At 30.6% G+C, this 23,871-nt stretch overlaps 1 protein-coding gene across 7 annotated transcripts; it reads left to right on the top strand.

Moving 5' to 3' along the window:
* Window positions 1-4: 4 nt before the first annotated feature.
* Window positions 5-21,514, top strand: LOC130903730 (uncharacterized). 7 transcript variants are annotated; one of them, XM_057815979.1, is made up of 23 exons: window positions 5-25; window positions 11,349-11,591; window positions 11,736-11,970; window positions 12,033-12,249; window positions 12,597-12,718; window positions 12,829-13,023; window positions 13,124-13,313; window positions 13,413-14,098; window positions 14,162-14,347; window positions 14,419-14,652; window positions 14,711-15,052; window positions 15,264-15,500; window positions 15,560-16,308; window positions 16,367-16,609; window positions 16,715-17,053; window positions 17,120-17,204; window positions 17,307-17,549; window positions 17,663-17,832; window positions 17,918-18,173; window positions 18,237-18,529; window positions 18,636-18,798; window positions 18,852-18,997; window positions 19,071-21,514. In XM_057815979.1, exons 2-23 carry the CDS (start codon window positions 11,352-11,354, stop codon window positions 19,257-19,259), a joined length of 5,760 nt encoding a protein of 1,919 aa, XP_057671962.1. In that variant the 5' UTR covers window positions 5-25; window positions 11,349-11,351; the 3' UTR covers window positions 19,260-21,514. The 7 variants fall into 7 exon arrangements, with proteins under 7 accessions (XP_057671962.1, XP_057671958.1, XP_057671956.1 ...); XM_057815975.1 differs by lacking the exon at window positions 5-25 and adding an exon at window positions 335-526; XM_057815973.1 differs by lacking the exon at window positions 5-25 and adding an exon at window positions 2,509-2,746.
* The last annotated feature ends 2,357 nt before the right edge of the window (window positions 21,515-23,871 follow it).

Genomic DNA, 23,871 nt, shown 5'->3' with positions numbered 1-23,871 from the left:
CATTTACAAAGAATAACATCAAAAGGTAAGTCTTTTTTTTTACTTACTTTATGTGTTTTTTTAGTATTTTAGGTATTTAATATTTAATATTACGTGTACCTGATAATTTTAGAATTTAATAAATTAGTTAAATTCCCATTTTGAATATAAATTACTTGATATTTGAAACGTTTTCCGTCCCGCGTTCCAACGAACTGGATACGTCACTGGCAATTGCATGAATCAAACAGGTGAAGTACTTTTGCCTATACAAACTTCAGGTAGACAGAGAGGGAGCGAGAAAAAGGTAGTGAAAAATAAAAGAGATGGAAATAGAGTCGCAGCCTCCGGTTCACTTCGTTTTGGTGTAGACCGCTCCCGCTTACCTTACCACCAGAAAGGTGCAAAACATTCTTTATTGAAGAGTTAAAACGTTCGTGAACATTTTTATTTTATTTTTTTTTAATAAAGTGTACTCGTACGTGACAATTAGTTGTGTTACATTTATTGGATATTATTTATATGGGGACCATTTTTTAATTAACTGGTAAGCCTTTTGTTTCTTTAGCTTTCGTCGATATAAAAAACGAATGTTTTTCGCTCTGGCCTCCACGGTACACCTACCTACCTACCTAAGCTCCGCGTCTAAGAACACATTTTTCGTTCGACGTGACGTAACTCATATTTTATTAATTATAGAAGAAAAAAACGAAAGTGTTTTTTTAACGCACTATTTAATCGGAATTTGATAACAATTTTCGAAAATATGTTTCGTAAATAAATTAACACAGCTCAATGGGAAATTCGTAAAACATCGCGTGTTTCGTATAATATTAAGAAATGATTTCGATAATTGTTGAAAGCACTTATTTTTATTTTGAAAATATTTTTGACGAAAAACCTAAAAATCACATGATTGTACGAATCAAATATGTAACTGCCAGCGAAAGGAATTTCCGATTTGTAGGTGGGGAGCAATAAAAACTTACTCTTACATTCCATAGTGCAACGACATATCTATGTATTAATTAAAATATGAATAGTTGTGAAATATTTTTTTGTATCAACTTTAAAATTTTGGGTATTCGACAATATGTGTAAAAATAGGTTCACAGTTGTACCGGAAAGTTTCTCATTCTTTATTTTTATTATTCGCTTCAGTATGTCAAAGAAAATCTGGATCTGAATATAAGGTAGTGAAATTATGAACACGTTTCCTGTTATTAATGAAAAGAGTCCAGATATCCTAGTAAAAAATTACAACCGAACAAATATTCCAAAGTATTTTTTTAATAATCACCCGTTAATTTACAATTAGTAACTTCAATCTCATAATACCATTATAGCTTTTACTCGTACTATTGTGAATTTCTCATGGTAGTTCGTATAATTATTATTTTACTATTATCTATAAAATACTTAATCACTCAACACCGTTGCAAAGTTTGTGCGAAAGTTCAACGTAACTGAAATACGAACATTTGAATAGTACAATATATTCTATAAAATGAAAAAACTGAGTTCACATGGTAGGTAATATGTATATATATAACATTACGTTATGCAGTTTTTATTTCTAATCCATATTCGATTACGATCACGTCTGTATATTATTGCAGTTTGGATTTCAAAAATAATACGTATGCTTAAATATTTAAATGATTATACGGCAATATTTATTTTATTTGATGTTTCTTTCAGTTTTTCGTATTGACAATGAAAAGGAAGTTCAATTATTGGAAATTATCTAGTTCTAATTGATCAATTATTATTAATTCTAATGAGATTTTTTTTATACGAAAAGCAATGAACTTGTCACAAAATTCGATTGTCTGAATTCGCTGATCCGAAAAGGACGAAACTAAATTAATTTTCGAGTTCGTGTATCTAAGCTGAGATACATTAAATATTAACAAATAAGAACATTTCAAAACAAAACAAAAATCGTTGGCATTATTTTACAATTGAGCAATGAATTCCATACTTTTTTGTTTCGTTAGCCGTTTCCCGGTATTTTCTTGATATAGTAGTATATTAACAATCCATCGATTCCACTGATTAGACAAGAAATAAAAAAAAAGCAGAATCATCACTAGCCAGTCTTGCGGAACTAATCGTATATTGACTCCGTGGTAGACGCACTTGTTGTTTCATTCAATATTTTCAAATAATCCAAAATGTTTTTAATAATTACATACAAAGTTGTCTCTCTTTCATATAAAACAAATTCCACATCTATACAAACAAATGTTTTTACTACGACTGAATGTCCTTAGAAATCAGTAAATTTCAATTGTGTACAAACAAATTTCAGCACGTGTGTAAGTTGAAAAATAAACATTCACATTTTTTATAAATCAGGAAATAAGTGTAAGCCACTTTGAGTTTCTAAAAGAATAGGCTAGTTGACAAAATTTGGGAATTAGTTTGAAATTGTAGCTTAGCGTCTATTTCACCCCAAAAATATATTATTTTAAGAAAAATAGGTTTTTTTTGAGAAAGGAACTTCAAATTGACCGCGAAAAGGCCAAGACTGTCATGGCGTCTTGTATGACTTCCCATTTCGCTAAACAGCTGTGTTTGTTTCTGACAGTCAATTGTGTGTTTTAATAAATAATGAATTCCTCGTATTATAAATATTGTATAGTGCCCCAATGTGAAAATACAACGATAAAAATCCCAGACAAATTATTCATATATGTTCCAAACAATAAAGAAATACGAAAAAAAAAATTCCACAAATTATTTCCGTGAAGATCATTTTGATGTAAGTATGAAACAATACTCTATGTATATATTTATAAATGTATAGCAAAAGGAATGAATTTTACAAAATCTATCATAATATACCAAACATAACATATAAAATGTTATCTCTTAATTAAGTTAAAGTTATCGAAACTTTGCATTCGCTAACCTCAAAATCATTTAAATATTTTCATTATACAGTACGGGTAAATGCGACTCTCTGACTGCTAACTGCTAATTAAATAAGACTTTGTTTATTCTTCAAATTTTAACACTGCCTGTTTTCGATAAACAAAAGTACGTGTTCATTGGAAAAAATTTGTCAAGCATGATTGCGTCAATTTTGGGTAAATTACTGCAGTTTGCTTTGTTAAATCCTGATTCTATGGCAAATTATACCTGTCTTTCAAGATTAAATTAAAAACGAACTTTATTAATTTAACGATAATTGCTGAAAATTCGAAATAACTTTATACGAAAATGACAGCTACAACAGGTGTGACGTAACGCTTTTCTGATTGAACGCCGCATTTTGTCGATTTTATTTTCCAAAAATATAATTAATCTTTTATTATTTTTGTAGTAAACTTGTTTTTTTTTTATTTACTAATTATCATGGTTAATCATTAGAAACTCAAAACCATCCATCTTTATTCTAAATATGTATTAAATAAATAAATACTAAATTGCCATACTTTTCGGTCATTCTACTTTTGCACCAAGGCAAATTAATTTTTCGTACATGCGGGGACAAGAAGTTTAAACCCATTTTTCGCAAATTTTATCAGTATGTGTGGGAAACAAGATGTACGTAACTCAATAGAAGGTAACTTTCCAAAATTCCCGTGTTGTTTCATTCGACTGACTTCACACTCATATAAAATTTGTTATTCTCTTCTTTCGTTATGTAAAATACTATTTGATCAATTTATTGCATTATTGTTAATATTATTCTATTGAAGAACAAAGAATTTGATATGGATCACTTTTCTATCGACGCTATGATCCTAAAATAAATGTGCTTGTGTTAAATTTGTAATTAATTATTTCTCTTTGCTAAAACGTAGTAAAACTTTTTCGTATATCAGAAAATATGGCCGCAAGCGAGACTGGTCTCATGTAAGAGTTTTATTATCACTTTTACTTGACCTACCTATACTTGCATTACGACGGAATGCTTGCAGATTACGTCGATGTACGAATTCGTCGAATTATATTTATTTAGTTAGAAAACATAATTACCGCAAATTAAAATCTTCAAAACTAAAAAAAAAATAGATGATTTAAACAATGAGACACTTTTAGCTTTGGTTGTATTTGTTTTTTCTTGTACATTCTTTTGATAAGTATCGACGAATTGTATATTCATTATATACATTTATCAGTTGGCACGCGTAGAAACATTCACTAATAAATACAACAAATTATTGCAAACTTCAATTGAAAACTTTCTAAAATTCGTTGTTTCGTGAATTTAAGATAGAATTTTTGGAAATATTTAAATATAATGGAAAATATAGCTAATTCCCGTGATTTTTCGTAAAAAAAACTGTATCAGGTTTTTGTAGATCGAACAGTAAATATGCCCAGTCTAAATTTATTGAACCGTTCAACCGCAATAATTATGATTACGGTTCAGTTTATTCATCCCATATTTTTTATGAAAGTAATTTACTCGATATTATTGTTTTTCGTTTGTATAATTGAAATGATTACTCCGTTTTAATTGGAAGTTATGCGCGTTACACATAACTCAATATTTCTTACGTTGGCCGTAGTTTCGTTTATGTAACGCCAATCAACGGAAAAGAAATGTTTATTTACATCTACCAAGGAAAAACTGTATCAAAAATGAAAGTGATTCAATGGGAAGCAGCGTGGATCGTATACATTCATTTATGAATTCAATGATTAATTTATAGTGTATTTTGTTTATGATGTTGGATATCCAGGAATTTTTTGGTACATAGTACAATTGAATTTTTCTTGATAATTCGTCTTGATTATAGATCACTTTTAATAGAAAATTTATTACAACAAACAAGTACAAATTGACGTCAAGACTTATTTTGATCTTTAGCAAAATATGACATATATTAATCAATAGATCACCTACAACATGAATATCATATAAAAATCTATTTTAATTACAATAATTTCTCCCCGATTGTCATGTCTCGAATATAAGAAGTAGCCATCAATTAAATTATTCATAGTAGCATTGAAATTCATAGAATATAATTATAAATTTTACTTAAATTCTTTAAATGTGTGTGTATATAATAGTAAAGATTGTTTTGGAGATGGATTATTTCTAAATGTGCTGGATCCTACTATTTCGATAAAAAAACGTTGTAAAATATCCCCTTGAGCGGAACTAGTCGTCATCGGTATGACGGCAGGTATTATAGAAGTTAGTTCTTTCAAGAAATAACCACGGTACCACGAATGACCGTTAAAAAAAAAGCCACTTTCAGAGCATACAAGTCTGTATTGTAATTTATTTCTGTATTTAATTTAAGCACGTCTGTCGCTTTCGTCTGGTGTTTCTGGCAGTGACGGCTTGAAACATGTAAAGAAGGGTCTTCTATAAAACGTAAGGGTTTCAATTAGTTGAATTAAAAAATCATTTCGTTCGATAGAAATGTTGGACTTGCTTCATATGGTGGGTGTCGTTTATAAAATGTAAATATTCATTAAAATCTGACGACTACCTATGCGCCTTCTATAAACACGTGTTCATTTGAAAAAATATCCATTCTAAATACCTTAAATTCCATTGCTATGACGCTTTCTTTGTGTGTTAACCCAACATGTTTTTAGCTATATATATATATACCCTACAAAAATTATCGCATCACTTTCATATTTCAAATGCGTTGCCTGTTTTTCGAATTTTATTATTATTATTACGAATTAAAATACCGGTAGATACGCCTTTTGCGACATTTATTTTATATCAGTTTAATCTACAGAGGACGAAAAGTTTGATTTACCAAAACATGGAAAAAATCAAAAAAAATTGTACAAAAAAATGAGCGGTGCTTAAACTAAAACCATCCAATGAATTTCTAATAGCATGTGTTGTCGCCCCCCCGCTTCCATTCGTCTTGGAAGGCTTCTAAACAGTTTCTGGACGTATCCTTGCGACATGTTTAACCAGTTAAAGTTGAAAATAACATTTTGAAGATCATCTAGTGTTCTTATTGGTGCCGAATTTGCCATCCTATATGGTCCCAGACACGCTTTATTGGGTTAAGGTCCGGGCTACGTGCAGGCCAATTCGGGTTGGGTATCTCGACCTCTTCTAAATACTGCCGAACCAATTTAGCGGCGTGTGGACGAACGTTATCGTGCATTAGCACAGAGTTGTCACCGACAACATGGGGTTCTACGATATTGGTTAACATTTAGTCTTCCATCATTCACTGGTATTAACTCCGTGCGACCCTCGAAAGAAATTCCTCCCCAAACCATGATAGAGCCACCACCAAAGCTTTCAGTTTAACAAAAATTAACCTGATCGTGCCTATATACGGGTACACGCCTATATGATGAATACAGATAAAATCTAACCTAACCTAACCAATCTTGAATATTCCCATTCGCGTGTTCTCGAGCAAATTCCGATCTTGCTACTCGATGTTCTCTGGTAAGACGTGGACCTCAAGCTGGCACTTCGAGCGGTGGTATCCCTAATTCTTAACGCCGTTAACCTCAAATAACGATCATTTACTATCGAAGATACCCTTCCGCGACCTTGTCTGGGTCTTCTGGTTAGCTGCCCTGTATCTTGGTAGCGAATAACAACTCTGGATATGGTGCTTTGTTGAACTCCAATTACCCCGGCGACGTATCTTTGATTGAGGCCATCTTGTATGAGCGCGATGATTCTAGCGGCTCCTTCATTCGTCGCACATCCGTTATTAACGAAATAAATTTACGATTTTCACTATACAATAACACAATTTGCTTAGAAAGTTCTAGATCTCAATGCATTCTCCAAGACAGAAATGATTTACCTACTCGAGCATTTTTGCTTCCAAAAAATTTGTGATATTTTTTTGCCCATGATAAGAAACCAGAAACATCTATTAAGTCGATACGTATACAGATTGTCCCAAAAAAAACAACTAAAATTAAGTATTAAAAATATCCTAAAATGATGTTTTTGTTTTGTGAATGAAGGCAATTAAATACGAGGTACAAAAATCATAATACCATTGAATTGTACTAATTTCTCGGAACCGATTATGTCTTTCTAGTATCGGAAAAATATTTCGGAATACGTGATATTTTTCCATTATGGAAGTTGATGATTTATTACTTGAACTTTTTATTATTGCACCAAACTAGGGATTCCATATCTATTTACCTCTACCTGTTTCTTTGACTATTCAAACATTGTACCTGACTTCCGTCTAGACGGATCCAAATACATTGTCGTCCGTAACTAAAAGTAACTATGAATCGAAAGGGTGACTGACACACCTGCATACAACAGACGTTCATTTACAATCTCAAGTTTCGGTTTTTCCAACAAATATTGAATTGCGTTTTTAATATCATTCCAAAAATTCGATTCTCATCATGGTTTATTCCATCTTCGGTATAGGGTTATCTTAAGTTATATTTTTATTTTGTTTGCATTTTTGGAAAAGCGAGCTGAATTATTTATTAATTGAATAATTTTTGTTTAGTTGCACATATATGTTTTTGAAAATTATTTTTACATTACATAATATTTTTTTAAGCTTGAATCATGTTGATGAGGTGTTTTATAGACTTATTCATGAATTTTATGTTAATGCGAATAAAAATATTTTCGTTGACGATTAACGATGGAATTCCAAAATAAAACATTCTTTAATGCTTAATCGCTCATCAATTTAATTATTTTCCTATTTTTTAATTGACTCACAGGATGTTGCCAACAAATTCCATACTTAGTCTTATCGCAATTAGCATTGTTTTGTTAAATTTAAGGTGGTAAATAAATTAATAGATTCATACTTTTCTACACGCATACACCAACATTATACAGTTGCTAAATATGATGGTGTCAGTGCAAGTCAAGGTAATTCGTTTATAATTACTGTTTTGTTTTTTATACAAAATGTAATTAAATTAATGTATATGTACTTTTAAATAGATGAACTAACATTAAATTTAATTTGTAGCTATTTATATTATTGTAATTTACAGTTTGAATTCTAGATTTATACTTGTTTTAGTAAACTTAATCCTACTGATTTTGTTACTAGTTTTTCGCTTCACAGTTATCATTAATTGATATTGGTTTTTAGGTTGACAATAATTTGAAGTTTCAACATATTTGTTATCGAATATTGAATCTAACTTGCAAAATTTTTTGATCAAAAAAATTTAGAATATATTGATAATTGTGCAATTTGATAAAAAACTTTTATTTTTATTCATATCTTATTACCACAAATTGACGTGATTATAATTTGAGAAGAAACAAGAAAAATTCCATGGTTAATATTTTAACATTTAACATTAAAAGGCCACATTTTGTGCTCCGACTAAGCTCATCATGTTAATGTGTGTTGTCGGGGTTCGTTGCAAGATTTTGTTGTGTTTAAGGGGTATACAAATTTTGTATGCTTTCAATTTCCCACTCAATTTTTTTAACCTAAATTGAGAAAGGTATAGAAATAGGTTGAGGTATCTTTAGAAATAAAGCTGCTTGTTGAAAATAAAATACAATGATCTATATTTGAAACTCGAAATTATATTAAAAATAATTACCCGCAAAACTCATGAGTTTTTGGTTTACAGAAAATAATGAAGTAAATTTTACATTTGACCTTTAGCAACACATGAGGCTCCCTACTTGTCAGGAGAATACAAATAGGACCATATCCGTGGAATGCTATTAAGAATTAAAGAAGTTTATTCAGTTAATTGTCCAGGACTAGATAGTTCCACTAGTCAAAGTTTGACGTTAAATCCAAATTAAGGTCGTCTAAGTTTTAAATCCCAAGAAAGGTCCTATTTCCAAAATTAGTTCTCTAATTAAATTAAAAAGAAAAATGTACAAAATACAATCCGAAAAATTTCGCCAATTTATAGACCACTAAAAGAAATAATTTATAACTTAATTTTTTAACATTTGCCGAATGCAATAAAAAAGGTAGTCTATAATTTGGAGCCTAACCTAGTTCATTCATAAGACAGTAATTAGAACTATTTCTGCTTTTACAAAAAAAAAAGATCTTACCTACCTTTTTAACGAAGGAAACTTATATCTACTTCTTCTTGGATGTCAATTAACAATTTAATATTCCAGAATTTTCGAAATCGGCGGAAGCCTTTTCAAAAATCTCTGGAGAAATTGATCTTAAAGTTACCACCAAAGAACAAGGTAACTACCTCCCCAATCGTCAAATTCTCAGTCAGACTTCCGCAAATATAAAATTTGGAGTCAAATTTAAAAATTTATAATCAAATCCATAATGAAAAATTCCACATCGGTTGACATTCAAAAGGAAAATATGAATGAAGTTAGCAGCAGACTTCTTGAGCAAAATCGGGTCACACGTCATGACGACAATTCAGCCAGGTGCAACAATAGCTCAATTTCAAAAACACCAGATAACGAAATCATTCATCAATGAACTGAACAACCAATATCCGCAAAATTTACAAAATATTGCACGAATAACTTAATTCGTGAATAGTTAACTAGATGTTGTTCGAACCTTCTAAGAGGAAGCAACTTGGCTTTTACAAGCAACATAATTCTGCAACCAGTTATACCCCGTCCGGCAAATTTCGAATAATGCTCGCCTCCTTTAGACCAAGACTTAACCTCAAAAGAAAATAAACCAAATATTCAATTTGTTTATATAAAAATAGTTCAACAAAAGGATAAATTAAACTGTGCTTAATAACTTAAATTCCAGAAACCCAGTATGTCACCAACAAGTACATACAAAAATTACAAAAGAGGTATGAAATATAATATGTTAATATTTCTACTCAGTGATAATATGACAAAATATAAAGAAAATTATTTACAAAAAGGAGTTGGTAGGTTTATATCGTATATATGTTTATAACAAAAGTAACGTCAAGCTGTGAGCAATGAAAACGTTACAATATCACGAGTTTGAACGATAATTAAGTTTAAATTGGATGAACCGGTCTTTTATTCTGTATGTATTATGTATAAAGTAACGATTTTAGCAAGGTTATCTGCTCTTTTATAACCGAAAAGTGAATAAGAAAGTTATAATTTTCACTAAATCAAAGAAAATTCACGATTATTTGAAGTGTAGATATATTTCTCATCGCCCAAAAAAAAAATGATATCAAAACGGATAGTAGTTGACGCAAATTGGAGTTTTACACTCGAAATATTCGCATAAAATATCAATTAATCAGCTTCGAATCGAAGAATGTCGTCTTCCGAGTCGGGAACTTTCAGTTGAAACAGATGGTCTTTGATTAGATTAATATATTATACAGAGATATATCATAAATTAACAAATAGTTAATAACGAGTCCAAAATGTAACCCAGTTTTATTGTATAGAGGTCAGTTATTATTTTGAAAACATTAAGTTTCCAAATTGATATCAGAGAAAAGTTTATATTGAAAGAGAGAGAGAGAGAGAGAGTATGCATTAATCTTAGTATGTTTGAAACTCGCCTCGGGTTGTATTGAAAAAGAAATCGGTTATTGAACAGATTGTACAAACAATTTAAAAAGTAAAATAATTATTGAATGTAACACCTTTTTCCTTTAACAGCATTATATTATATGTGTAAATGTATAGGTACTAGAAAATATTTAGCCAAGAAACGTTTAGAAATACTTTTATTTTTCATAAAAAAAATGAAAGTTTAAAATATTTCTATTTCGTGTGATATTCGATAGTGATTCCGCATTATATTTGATATATTTTCCGCTCGTAAATTATTCACAAATAGGTCATGGAACTATAATTATTGTTATCGGTATAAAATAAGAGAAAACAATATTTTTATGTAGCGAACGGAACCGTCGTCGACCCGAATGAAAAACTAACAACACAATTTTGAATGATTCAATAAATGACCTCTGTAACAACATTTTTTTTTCTCTCCAACGACCTTGTCGTTACCATTACTAAGTAGAGGTTTTATCCACCTAAATAAAATCCCGTGCATTGCTTTCGTTTTTCACATGATTAGATAGGTACTACTACTCTTACCGTAACCAATGGATATATCTTGATTGCAAAATGTGCCTCTCTTGCAGTGACGTGTCTCTTATAGTTAACAATGAATATTTTATAGTTGCTGTTATGGAACGGTCAACAAATATTCGAAGGACAACTTCTATTCTATTTATTATTATTTTACTTTCTGTTTAACTCCGTTTATCGACATTAGCCGCACCGTAAATATGACATTTTTTTTATGAACAAACTGCAAATAATTTTAACGTTGGAAATACAAAGTACTTGAAATATCTAAGATTTTTTTTATTTAAAATTTCTAAAATTCGTTACAATTATATAATTCTGTGAGTTATAAGTTTGTTTAAATAGTGAAATAACGTTATGTAAATGAATATTTAATATAAATGTTGAACTACGTTTATAATTGTAGGTTATGGACGCCGACAGCAGTTATGGCGGTAGCGATACTGCACAAGATTCGCATTCCTCGTTAGATAATTCGCATAGTTCCCATAACATTAGCAAACACGACAATAACGAAGATACGGTGACTACGGCAGTACACGTCATGCCCAATACTACAGATGAAACTCAAACGCCTGTGAACCATTACTATCATAAAAACGAAATCACGCTCCCTGTCAATTTAGACGATACGGATTTCCAAAAAAATGTGAGAAATGTTATGTTATCTATATAAGTATATACATAGAGATCATTCGGAAATGATCCATTCTCTCTCATATTATTTGTGACATTGTCTGTATTAACTGTATCAGTTGAAAAAAAGGATTAAATAACCGTCTTTATGTTTTAGAACGATTCAAAATTACATTATTTGGCCACAGCCAATTTGAACATCAACGAATCTTTAGAGCATCATAACAATTTAGACGAAATGAGTAAAAATTACAAAAGTCAACATAACTTGCAAGAAAGTTTTTCAAAAAAAACCAAGCATTCTCCACCACCGACTGGTATTGATAATCCTGCGTTCGTTGAGGACGTCAAAAGTACTTTCAACAATGACATGCCTTACAGTAACGGATTGAGTAAGATATTTTTTATTTTTATATTTAATATATATTTAAATATATAAATATATTCTATCCAGCACCGGATCCTTCGAAAAAGAATAATCACGAACCTGTAACGGAAGCCGTTAATTTAGAATTAATAAATATGAAGCCCGGAGGAGCAATTCACAACGGTCTCAAAGGGTATGAAAGTTCCGGTATGACTACTATTCCTTTAAAAAAAGAAGAAGAGGATATGCGGAGTCCATATGACGAATATTTTGTACCGGTAAATGAACATAGGAAGTATATGAGGTTAGTAATTATAAATACTTTTAAAGTAAGTTACTGAATTTGAATTTCTTGAAGTTTTTGTGACACGCATACTAAACACGCACACACGGTTTATTGCCAATATTCTTTATAATACCGAAAGGTAATAACAATGATTGACAAGTTACAGGTAAACAGTTTATTTTCAATCTCTGTTATCGTAACTTTTGGTATAGTGGTAGAATGTTCAGTCAGTAAATTATTGTTAATAGTTTCTACAGATCGTTAATAATATTTCTAAAATTGAAATGTTTTGACCGAATCTCAATTATTAATGGTTCTTATAATAAATTCAGAATAAAATAATTCAATAATTTTTTTTGTTGTAGAGGAGAAAAACTATATGTTACAAAAGATAATAGAATAGAAAAAAGTAAAGGTAAATGCATTTGCTGGACTATTTGCATCGCCCTTGCAACTATTGCAGTGGTAGTTGGTATATTAGCAGCAGGCGAGTAAAATTTCATTTAATTGTATATATACGTTAAATAGAACCAAATTCAATACGCATCTTTTTATTTTATTCTAACAATAAATATAAAATCGTGTTTTGTGTCTTAGCTGGATTATTAGGATCCCAACCGCCAATGCCACAAGCGATAGAAGCAAGTGGAAGAAGCTTGGACAATGATACACCAATTAGAAAAGGGGGTATAAGTTTACCAACTATTGGTCACAAATATCCGCTTACCCCAGAACCTCCAATAAGTACGGTTAGCTCAATAATTCCTTCGACAGATGAATCTCAAATTCACGGTAGGTAAATTTGTTTATCCATGGGATACAGAATAGTGTCTTATTATGAAAGAATGTTTGGAACTCATTTTGATTCATAATAAATTTATTTTATTTTCAGTTCCTAGACTCATAGAATCTGAATTAAAAATTGATAACCTAGAATTTAACACTGCATTATTAGATAAGGATAGTTTGGAATACAAAGCACTTTCCGAAGAAATAGAAAACCAGATAAAAGAAGTTCTTTTATTAAATAAGGAACTCAGAAATGGAACTATGGACTTTGATATTAAGGTTATGGAAATACTGTAAGTATTTTTACACGATACAGGAATTGGGAGCATTAAGGACATATCGATATTGTTTTGAGCTTAAAAATACCCTAACGGAAAAATATCTATTTTCAGACCCGGCAGTGTAGTGACAAAATATCGTGTAACATGGAAACCTAAAGATGAATATAAGTCGCTGGAAGATAACAATATGGATCCAATTAATGAAGTGTCTCTGAATAAAATACTCATAGACTACCTAAAAAGACATAGAGACTTAATGGGTGAATTTCACATACAAGAGAATTCCATTAGATCCCAAAGAGTTCTAGATCTTTGCAAAATACAAAATAATGGCTGTGAACATTTCTGTGTTTTCGATTATACTAAATTAAATTTCGCGTGTCTTTGCCCCGAAGGTCAACGTTTGAGCTCCAATCAAAAACTCTGTAAAATCGACATTATGTCTAAAACAGTACCAGATTACATAATGTCAAAATCAAAGGCGGAATCCACTACTATAAGAGAACTTATCGGAAAGTCTGAACCAGGCCCTGAAGTAGTACCGGAATCTGAAACTACTTCAAAAGTAAAAACTGATGCCGTAACCACATCACCAGAACCAAAGGTAGGGCGTACATCAATATCCGAATACGTTACAGACGAAATATCGGGCTTCGATGTAAAAACATCCTCAACTAATCAACCCAGTACGAAGGATTACTCTATGGACTTCAATTTGGCTACTCAAGATGTTGGTACTTCAATGGGAGATTATAGAGAACCAACAACCGTAAAATTGCCCTCTTCAATATTTTCAGGTAGGTAAAAAACTATTTGTCCGTTGATAATACTAAAGCTGTTTTATTTCCTTTCGTTTCCAGCTATCCCTGTAGAGTTTCCAACAGAAAAATATGTTGATGAGATTGAAGTTTCATCAGATGAAAATAAGGATCGACACACGTTCTACTTCGATCCAATATTATCCGGTCCACCAATAGAAAAGACTACGGAAACACCCTCCGTACATGTTACTGAAAACGATATTACCTACATACCAAACTTAACAGGTACAAATTACAAATATAGATATTTTTTATTATAATTAATTGATGTGTTGTAACTATATTTTTTTTAACAGTTCATCCTGTTGAAAATTGGAATAAAACTGAAACTGAACACAAAATGGAAACCATTAGTACTGAGAAGCCAACAACAGGATTTGTAGCAGATGCAGAATTCAGTTTCGGTAATGTATATACACCACCAGCTGAAGTACATTTTGATGTAACTACGAAAAAGAGCAGCATGTACATGATACAAGTATTGAAACCCCTAATACACAAAGAAAAATTCAGGGAACCCAAAATACAAGGTAAACAATTTATAATCACTAAATATTTAAAAGAAAACTAATTTATTTTGCACTGTAGAGCTACACATGTCATCTACAAACTCATCCCAGATGGAAAACAATAACACGACGAATCAATATATCGACGACGCTATGGATAATTCCGAACAGAATCATGACGAATACATGTCGCCTTTTTTACCAGAATTTGATAACGATACTTTCGTGAACTCCCTACATTCCGAAGAACACTTTGCAGAACATGAGAATCATGATAACGTTTCGACTATCAAGTCTCCGTCGGAGGAAACTTCTACAAACAGATTTGCTATAGGAGCAGAGGAAAATAATTCGGTTGCTGCAGAATCAAAAAGCAATAACGAAGATAATTTTACTGATTTATCACACTTAATTGTAGAAGGTAACCTGTTTGTGAATATTTTAATTCCATAATTGTTTCCAATATTACATATATAGATAATTACAGTTATGTAACTTGAAATTATCATTTAAAAATAACGTTTGCATCCGGATGTCAAAGATTTGTTGGTTCTAGTGGTTCAGGTATTCACTAAAATTGAATCCATTGAATTGATAATGATCATTATTCATTGTTATAATTTCTATTTTAGTAACTACTAAGCCTCCATCTTTAGAATTAGATCAAATTAACACTACGAATCCTTTTGATAATGATACATCGGATGCTACGAATTTACAAAGGAACGAACAGTTTATTACTAAAGATTTGGAAATAGAACCCATAAAACCCGAGGTTATGATAATAATTTCCGATAAAAATGATATGACAACTGAAATTGCTACTACTACTGAGAACCCAAACGTATTTGATACTACTACTGCCGAAGGTATTTTCTTCAGTAAAAAACGACAATAAGTATACGAGGTAATTTTTATTTATTTCCAGCTATCGCTACTACACTCCATAACATTAATGTCGACGAAGAAAATGTTACTACTGATAACTCTAACATCGAAAATATAAATATAATAAAAGAGAATTTTAATAATGACGAAAGTGCTAATAGTATGCATTACTATACATCGACAATCAAAACAGAAGTAGATGAAAGCAACATTAATATAATGGAACACACCTCAACTACGGAAATGTATGAAAGCGTTACAGAAAATTTCATAACGACCGAAAATATTCAAGATAAATCAAAAAATATTATAGTAAATGAAGACATTAATAATATCACCACTACTGATAACGTTGAAATCAATACAACAGAACTAACGACATATAATATGACAAAAGATATAGAATCAACCGACATCGATACAAATATTTTAACCTCAACAGAAAATTCATCTATAAATAACACAAATAATGAAAATATGCTAGATGGTCTTACCGAAACTACTACAAGTATAAATGAATATACGACAGATATCTCAATAACTGTATCAGATTTGAAAGAACATACCACATACGAAACAACCATGCCGTCATCACATAATAACGATATTGACGAAACGACAATGGCTTTGGATAAAATTGAATCTGAAACAATAGCGGCAACATCGTTACCAGAAAATTCTACAAACATAAAGAATTTTAACGATATATCGTCGAGTACTGAAGATCTCATCGCTTTAGAGACTACAACCAACACTGAGGGAAGCACTATTCCCATAATATTGGCGAATGTAAGTTGACAGTTTATATATTAATTTGTATATAATTCTAAAACTATTTCGGTTGTAGCAATATGAAGTAAATATTGGATCGAACGATGTTACCACTGAAGTTTCGGAAACCACAACACCCGTTTCAAATAATATCGAAGCAAATGATGAAAATAAAGAAGATAATGAAATTTCCACTCAAACTATTCAAATAACAACGGCGAACTTTAATAAGGAATATCAAGTTAAAGAAAATGTTCCCGATATTACTACAACTGAAAAATTATTTGTAACTCACAAAACCACCACCGAAATATTGAAGGTAGAAAATAATATTCACTATATATTTTCATTAATGTTTATTTTATTACACGTATATACAATTTTTAATTATTATTTCTTAATTATATTGTATAATACACATTAGGTGGAAGAAGATTCGACTGAAAATTTAAGCATAATACCGTTAGGCGAGGATCAAACAGAAGCAAATATAGCAAAGAAAGAAACTGACAAGAACATAGAGTTGACACAGAATGAAATAATCATGTTGACAAAAAACGAAGAGAAGCCTATCACAGAAAATTTTCTATTGCCGAAAGCTTCGCGATGTTCTCCGGATCAATTCCAATGTTTTAACGGAACATCCGTGAAAGGTGGAAACTTTTGCGTATCAATAGTTGATAGATGTGATTCTGTATTGGATTGTACAGACGGTTCGGATGAACTTAATTGTATAGAGGAAGGATGTCCAAATAATTTCCAGGTTAGTTTCTCTATTATATAAAGTACTTACTATATATTCTTTAACATGTTTATTTTTTAAAAACAGTGTGCAAGTAAAGAGTGCCTAAAAAGACATCTTGTTTGTGATGGTATCTTCAATTGCCATGACGGAAGCGATGAAAGTAATTGTGGTGAGTAGCGTAAATAATTTTATGAATTAATCATTCCATCTTGTATTATTATGAATACAATGAATCCAAGGAAATTTCGTAAGATTTTTCTTCAATTATTAGATTCCTGGAGTTGTAATCCAAACGAAATATCTTGTGGTATATCAAATCGTTGTATACCTGTATCGTGGAAATGTGATGGTAGGAAAAATTGTCCTGATGGATCGGACGAAGAAGGATGTACACATACTGGATCTTGTCCGGCTCAATCTTTCAGGTGTACAGAAGAAAGCAGTTGCATGCCGAATTCCTGGAAATGCGATGGTGAAGTTGATTGTTTAGGAGGAGAAGACGAATCGTCATGTCGTAAGTATAAAAATGAATAATCGTATACCAGATTCCAGATAATATTGAATTTATTAGCTTATACTGTGTTAATAATATTTCCGTATATTATATAATCGGCTTTTTGATTACAGTTTGTACTGAAGAGGAGTTCAAATGTAGTACAGGTGGGGGATGTATAGCCAATTCGGATCGTTGTGATGGTATTGCCCAATGCTTGGACAAATCTGATGAATGGGATTGTCTGAAACTCGACAAATTGTTTCTCAATTTAACTGATATCAATGATAAAGAAATTTTGCAGGTACAATTATTTATACGAATAATTTCGTTAATTCAACATTCTGTTTTCTATTGTTCATTCGTCGTATTCGTTTCATAATTTTTAGCTCCAGGTCAAAAATAACACCTGGTTTCCTATATGTATGGACTGGACTTTATGGAATACTACGTTTGCTGATTTGGTATGTCAAAAATTGGGTTATTCGGCATCGTCTGCATTGGAATCAGTTCCAAATAACAAAAATTCAACGTCGCAAATTAGTTATGTTTTATCTATGAACGATCGACGGGCGGCTTTAAATTTCGTGGAAAATAATGATCGAGATTGTGATCAGTACGTTTCAATTAGTTGTCAGGAGTACGGTAAATTTTATTTTTTTAGAATATTGTTCCCCAGTAATCAAATTATGAAATCGTATCTTTTAGTTTGCGGTAATCCAGCCGGTGTAGATCCGCTTTCAACTCGGATGGTAGCGGGAGATAAAGCAGAACCGGCTCGATGGTCTAGTTTGGCATTAGTCTTTAATAAAAAACACAACACATACTGTACTTCAACCCTTGTTACACCAATTTGGGCGGTAACTAGTTATTCTTGCATAGCAGGACGTACTTCGCAACCTATTAATGAAGAAGATTGGTTTCTATATGCCGGAGGTACGAACAAAGGCGATGTCTCAAGTCAAGTTAGAAAATTGAGCGAAATCGTCATTCATCCACAAGTGAGTATGAATTGTTACAATTATTATGATCAGATATATCCTACATTCAATCTACCAGATTGGTTAGTTATGCTGGTGAGTGTAATGAGAATTTTATTTTTTGTAGACAAAATTTTCCAACTTTGGATTCAAGAACGACGTAGTACTGCTTAAGATGAAAAAACCTGTGAACATAGATGTGAACGTGAGTGCGGTATGTTTGCCGAATAATGGAATAGAACCTCATCAATTGTGCGTAGTCGCCGGATGGGGCGTTGACAAACCAGGAGGTAAAAAATTTGAAACCTTGGAATAATTTGACTTTTAATTGAAAAATTTTTAGAACCCGTCATGCAACAGTACATACACTATTTGCCGGTACCTCTAATAGATACCGACGACTGTAATTCGACAAAACATTATAATGGAAAAATAACGCCAGATAAAATTTGTGCGGGATATACGGATTCCGATACAACGCAATGTTTAGTAAGTGGAATCAAGAAAAATTTCAAGTTTAGATATAATCTAGGTAGGACTATATAAATTGTTTGTATTACAGAGTGATGAAGGAGCCCCTTTGATGTGTTTCTCTGACAAAACGAAAACCTGGGAGCTCCAAGGACTTCTAAGTCATCCCAGCAATTGCGGTAGTTCTAATAAACATCCTGCCATATATACAGCGATTGACACCACTTTAAGGACATGGATGAGCCATATTATTGGTAGACAAGCTCTTGCGACTTCGTAAATAAGAAATGAAAATGTCGAATGAACGCTTCGTGTAGAGATGTAAATATTTTTAGAAAAATAGTATGTTTTTTACTGCAAATTTTATTTATTATTACAATCACTAAATTTTCCTATTTCACTTGTGAAGTTACATAAAAGAAATATACTAAGAGATGATTTTTCCCGTTATATATTGCAAGGAAATGTAAATATCTTTTACAATATTATTTAAACATTTTCGGAACATGAAAATATTATGTCGAATGATTGAGACTCGAATATACAAAATTATTAAGTTTAATGTGATCTAAAAATGTTTTGTAAATAATAAAAATTTATTATTATCTTCATAGCCCTCGGCTTCTGCTCCTTTGTTATTTTCTGTAAGACTTCTATGTGAAATCATCAATATCAATTTTATATCAATGTTCGAGTGAAAATTTGTTCTGGATATTTATTCTAATAATAATTTTTTACTCTCCATCACGCAATTTTTTCATTATTTACAATAAAAATTTATAATTGAAAAGTACTTTCCAATTTTTCTGATAAATATTATATTTCCAGTTTCTCTGTTAAAAATATTCTAGAGAAACTAATAATTAATCGTTTCTCAAATGATAAATTACGTTATTTTCTCGAAGATTGTTTTGTGTTTCAAATGTATAAGTGCAATATTTACATATTCGGTAAGAAATTTTAATATAGATATATTTTTCCGTAATTATTGATACATTTTATTACCAATGTTATATAATACGAAAAAAAAAACAATAACAAAAAATAAACACATTTTTTACTTGATTGGGGATCAAAACTATACAATTCCATTTATAAGAGATTTTAAAACTGGGATAAGTTGAACTGTCAAAAATCGATAGAGAATGTGCTGATTGCAAATTGCCATTTGTTAAAAACGTTGAATACGTTTTTTAAAAAAAAAGTGCTGCTCAAACTTATTTTTGATCGATTTCATTATTATGTTATAAAAATTGATTGTAGGTTGGAAACTAGTCAAAAATTGTGAGAGATAAACACGAGGTGTGTAAGATGGTAAAATCTAAAACTAAATTTATTTATACAGGGTAATTGGGAAATGTAAACATTGGATCATTTAGACGAATCTGGTTTGATCCAACATTGCTATACAGAACCAATTCAGTGATAGATTATTAACGTAACTCCGTTTCACGAATAATACAAATGTAATTTTATAGTTACCATTGGTATGTTTAAGTTAATAAAATAACTTGTCGATCATTATTCAATTGTGTTGCGCAGTGTTAATTTTATGTCTCAAACACAATTAATTCTCAGTTTATCTATAATGTTTGAACTCTAATAAATTTTTAATACACGCATACATACATTTTTCTACATTGTAAATCATCGATCAATAAGTTTTCGTTTTAGAATGCCACAGCGATATGGTGGGTGCAAAGTAATTCTAATTAACTAAATTTTTATTGACTTGTGACATGGTACATTGTTTTTCGAGTAAAACAAGTTTTTTCAACTGTAATTGGAAATGTTTCAATTTTACCTGTTGCTTGAAAAATGGATACTTCAATATAAAAACGTGATTTGTACGATAACTACTCGCCGTCAGGTCGAGAACTTATTCATCGATGATATATTATTCCATTTATTGTCTTTCTGTTTTTCTATACACACTTACCATGTGAAAATTTAGAGACTTAATTTACTATTGATTAAAATATAAATAATATTGCTTATTAGTATGAGTAAATGTAAATAAAATGTATAATATTGAGGTTTGCCACAAAAATGATGTTATTTTTCAATGAGCCAATAGATCCATTAGGTCGCAGTATATACGATACGACTAAATAAGGTTGATAAGAAAGATACTTATTACAATATTGGTTGTTTTTTGTCTCATTTTTTAAATGGTTTGTTCGAAAAATATATTTTTGAATTCTAGTTTGAAATATATAAAATTTTTTAAAAGAAACGTCCACGAAACAATATATTTTTAATATAAATATTAAATTTAACAAATATAATGCCGTCCAATTAATAATGTGATATATTATGAGAGTAACATAGTAAAATGTCGAACTAAATAGGACGTTTAAACTAGTCTTTATTTACAATGTATAAGCTAACAGTATTCTGTTTTATTTTCTTAATCCGTGGCAGTTAGAATACATATATGTAGAAAGTTTTTGTTAGTGATAAATTGACAAAATTATTTGTATGTGTGCCTTTGTAAACTATATATTTACCCAAATAAAGTTTCTATTAAATTTACTCTTATTTTTTACTTGAAAAATAATCCCGAATTTTCAATCTATGTTCGCTACAATACAATAAATTAGATTATACGAATATATACGATTCTCATAGGAAAACAATAAATTTAATTTGAAAAAATGGCATACCTCGAAAGTATCAAAAAAACGCGTGGTTACATGTATTTTCTCAAGGCGATTACGAAAATCACATCAGTTTTCCAATTTGAACAAAGACTTTCGTGAAAATTCAATTTTCTCCTCTTGATTCACCTACCGCCATCTGCCCGATAAGACACAAACTTTTCTCTCTACTATACAGTGAGAACTGTGATGAGTGTGTGGCTCGGACATTCAGGCACGGAGGACGCACGTGTTTTGTAGCGTCTGTCATATCCGCGACCCGTTATACGACTCATAGAAAAAATAATAAATTTTTTTGAAATGAAACCTCAATATTTTCGTCTGTTGTCTTATTATTAGACGTTTCATACGTTACGAGGCTTTTGAAACTCGTTTAATAAACCAACTTCTTCTTCCATTCAAATACAATTTAGAGAAAATCGTTGATTATATTATTGCAGCTTTGCCTCAAAGTGGGTGTGCTCGTTTTGGTGGAAATAGAGATCATTTTTTTAATAACCATCATCATTTTGTATTAGTGTGGAATCAATTATTTGTACACACTTTTGATTTACAGAAAACAATGACTATTCAATTAAACAGTTACTGTTAAAAATTATCTCTTCATTTAATAAACTTTTTGTCATCACCCCTTTATTTATTTAGAATCAATTTTCACATTTTATACATAAAAAATTCTTTTCTCTTCTTATCAATCGAATAACTAAAGTATTTTTCAACAAAGTTGATTGTTATTTTCATTTCATTTAATCGACATCGTAGTATTTATTCTCCAAAGTGCTTAAATGTGCAAATTCTAATAAGTTTATAAAGAATTCCTAATGCAGATCGATAGTAATAGGAAAAAGAATATAAAAGCCAACCAAGTTCGATAACTACAAAACATTACTTTTGAAGAAACTGTACCAAAGAAAACTTCAGGGTTCCAAATATTTTAATTCTGGTATATTTATGTTAGAAATATTTATGAACCATTATTAGACCCTTTTTTTTTGTTAAAAGTATCCTTTATTTATTTTTCTACATTGGTTATCGAGAATTTACAAGAGGTATAAAATATTTGAAAAACAACACGTGCGGTGCTGTTCTAGAACACTTTTTATCAGTTTGTAGAATAGTTTGTTTACATTATATCGAGGATTTAATACCGATAACAAAGAATGACCGTACAGACCCTTCTTGGATGCCTTTGTCTTTGTTCAAAGAATTTCTTGTTTACCACACATTTGGAATATATTTTTTTTTATAAATATGAAATAACGTTCGGCAGAATCCTTTGTGAACTTTTATTTAATTTGAAGATAAGGACCACCCTACACTATGAGAAACTTTAAAATCACAATATTCTAGATACACACTCGTAATAATACCAAAATAACTATACATGTTGAGCGTTTAATACCGATAACGAAAATTGACCGTGCAGCCCCTTTTTAGACGCCTTCATCTTTGTTGGTAGAATTTCTTAATTACTCCACATTTCGAATTTATTTTTGATATTCATGAGAAAAATAACGTTTAATAGAATATTTTCTGATATCGTTTGTCTAATTTGGGAATGAGGACCTCCCTACATTATGGGAAGTTTTTAAATCACAGAATCCTCGATATCAAGATAACAAAAATGTTTTGATTTGTACTTTATACATATGCAGCTAATTTTTTGGAACTTGGAATAAATTTCAGTAACATTGTTTCAAATTCTACGATCCTTAATCAATATAAAAATTTTCATGTACCTGTAATCACTAATGAAAGTACTAATTCGAAAATCGAAGGTATGTCGTAAAACATTAAAAGTATACAGATTCCCAAAAGGAAATTACTATTATTTCCTGCCCACAACCTATACTTATATAGCCATTTAATAATATGAAGTTATTGTGAATTGCAATAATTAAATCTATGCCATATTTTATTGTATGTATTATATCTATTATCACTAATTATTTAAAACTTTCTTAGAAATATTATTAAAAATATATCTTGCTTTATATTGATTTATTTATTTTATCTTTGAAAACACTATTTTATTCAATATGGAAATTATATAACAAAATATGTAATATTTAATTACTTATTATTTAATAAATCAAACTTTACATCTTCAAGTTCATTGACCCCTTTCGAATTCTTTGCGAATGTCTAGACTTGTTTTTGACTTGCGCACTGTGAATGTTGAAGTCACAAGCTTTAAACAATACATTTAATTATTTAGATGATGAATCTTTG

This window comes from Diorhabda carinulata, chromosome 2, assembly GCF_026250575.1.
Source record: "Diorhabda carinulata isolate Delta chromosome 2, icDioCari1.1, whole genome shotgun sequence".
NCBI classification, from domain to species: Eukaryota; Metazoa; Arthropoda; class Insecta; order Coleoptera; family Chrysomelidae; genus Diorhabda; species Diorhabda carinulata.
The sequence above is the reverse complement of the archived record's forward strand: the minus strand, read 5'-3'. Positions and strand labels throughout refer to the sequence as shown.

Coding starts and splice junctions, on each gene's coding strand:
- LOC130903730 (XM_057815973.1), top strand. CDS start 2,678: ATGTTCCAAACAATAAAGAAATACGAAAAAAAAAATTCCACAAATTAT. Junction 12,250..12,596: donor GAACATAGGAAGTATATGAG/GTTAGTAATTAT, acceptor TTTTTGTTGTAG/AGGAGAAAAACTATATGTTA. Junction 18,799..18,851: donor GGGCGTTGACAAACCAGGAG/GTAAAAAATTTG, acceptor AAAAATTTTTAG/AACCCGTCATGCAACAGTAC.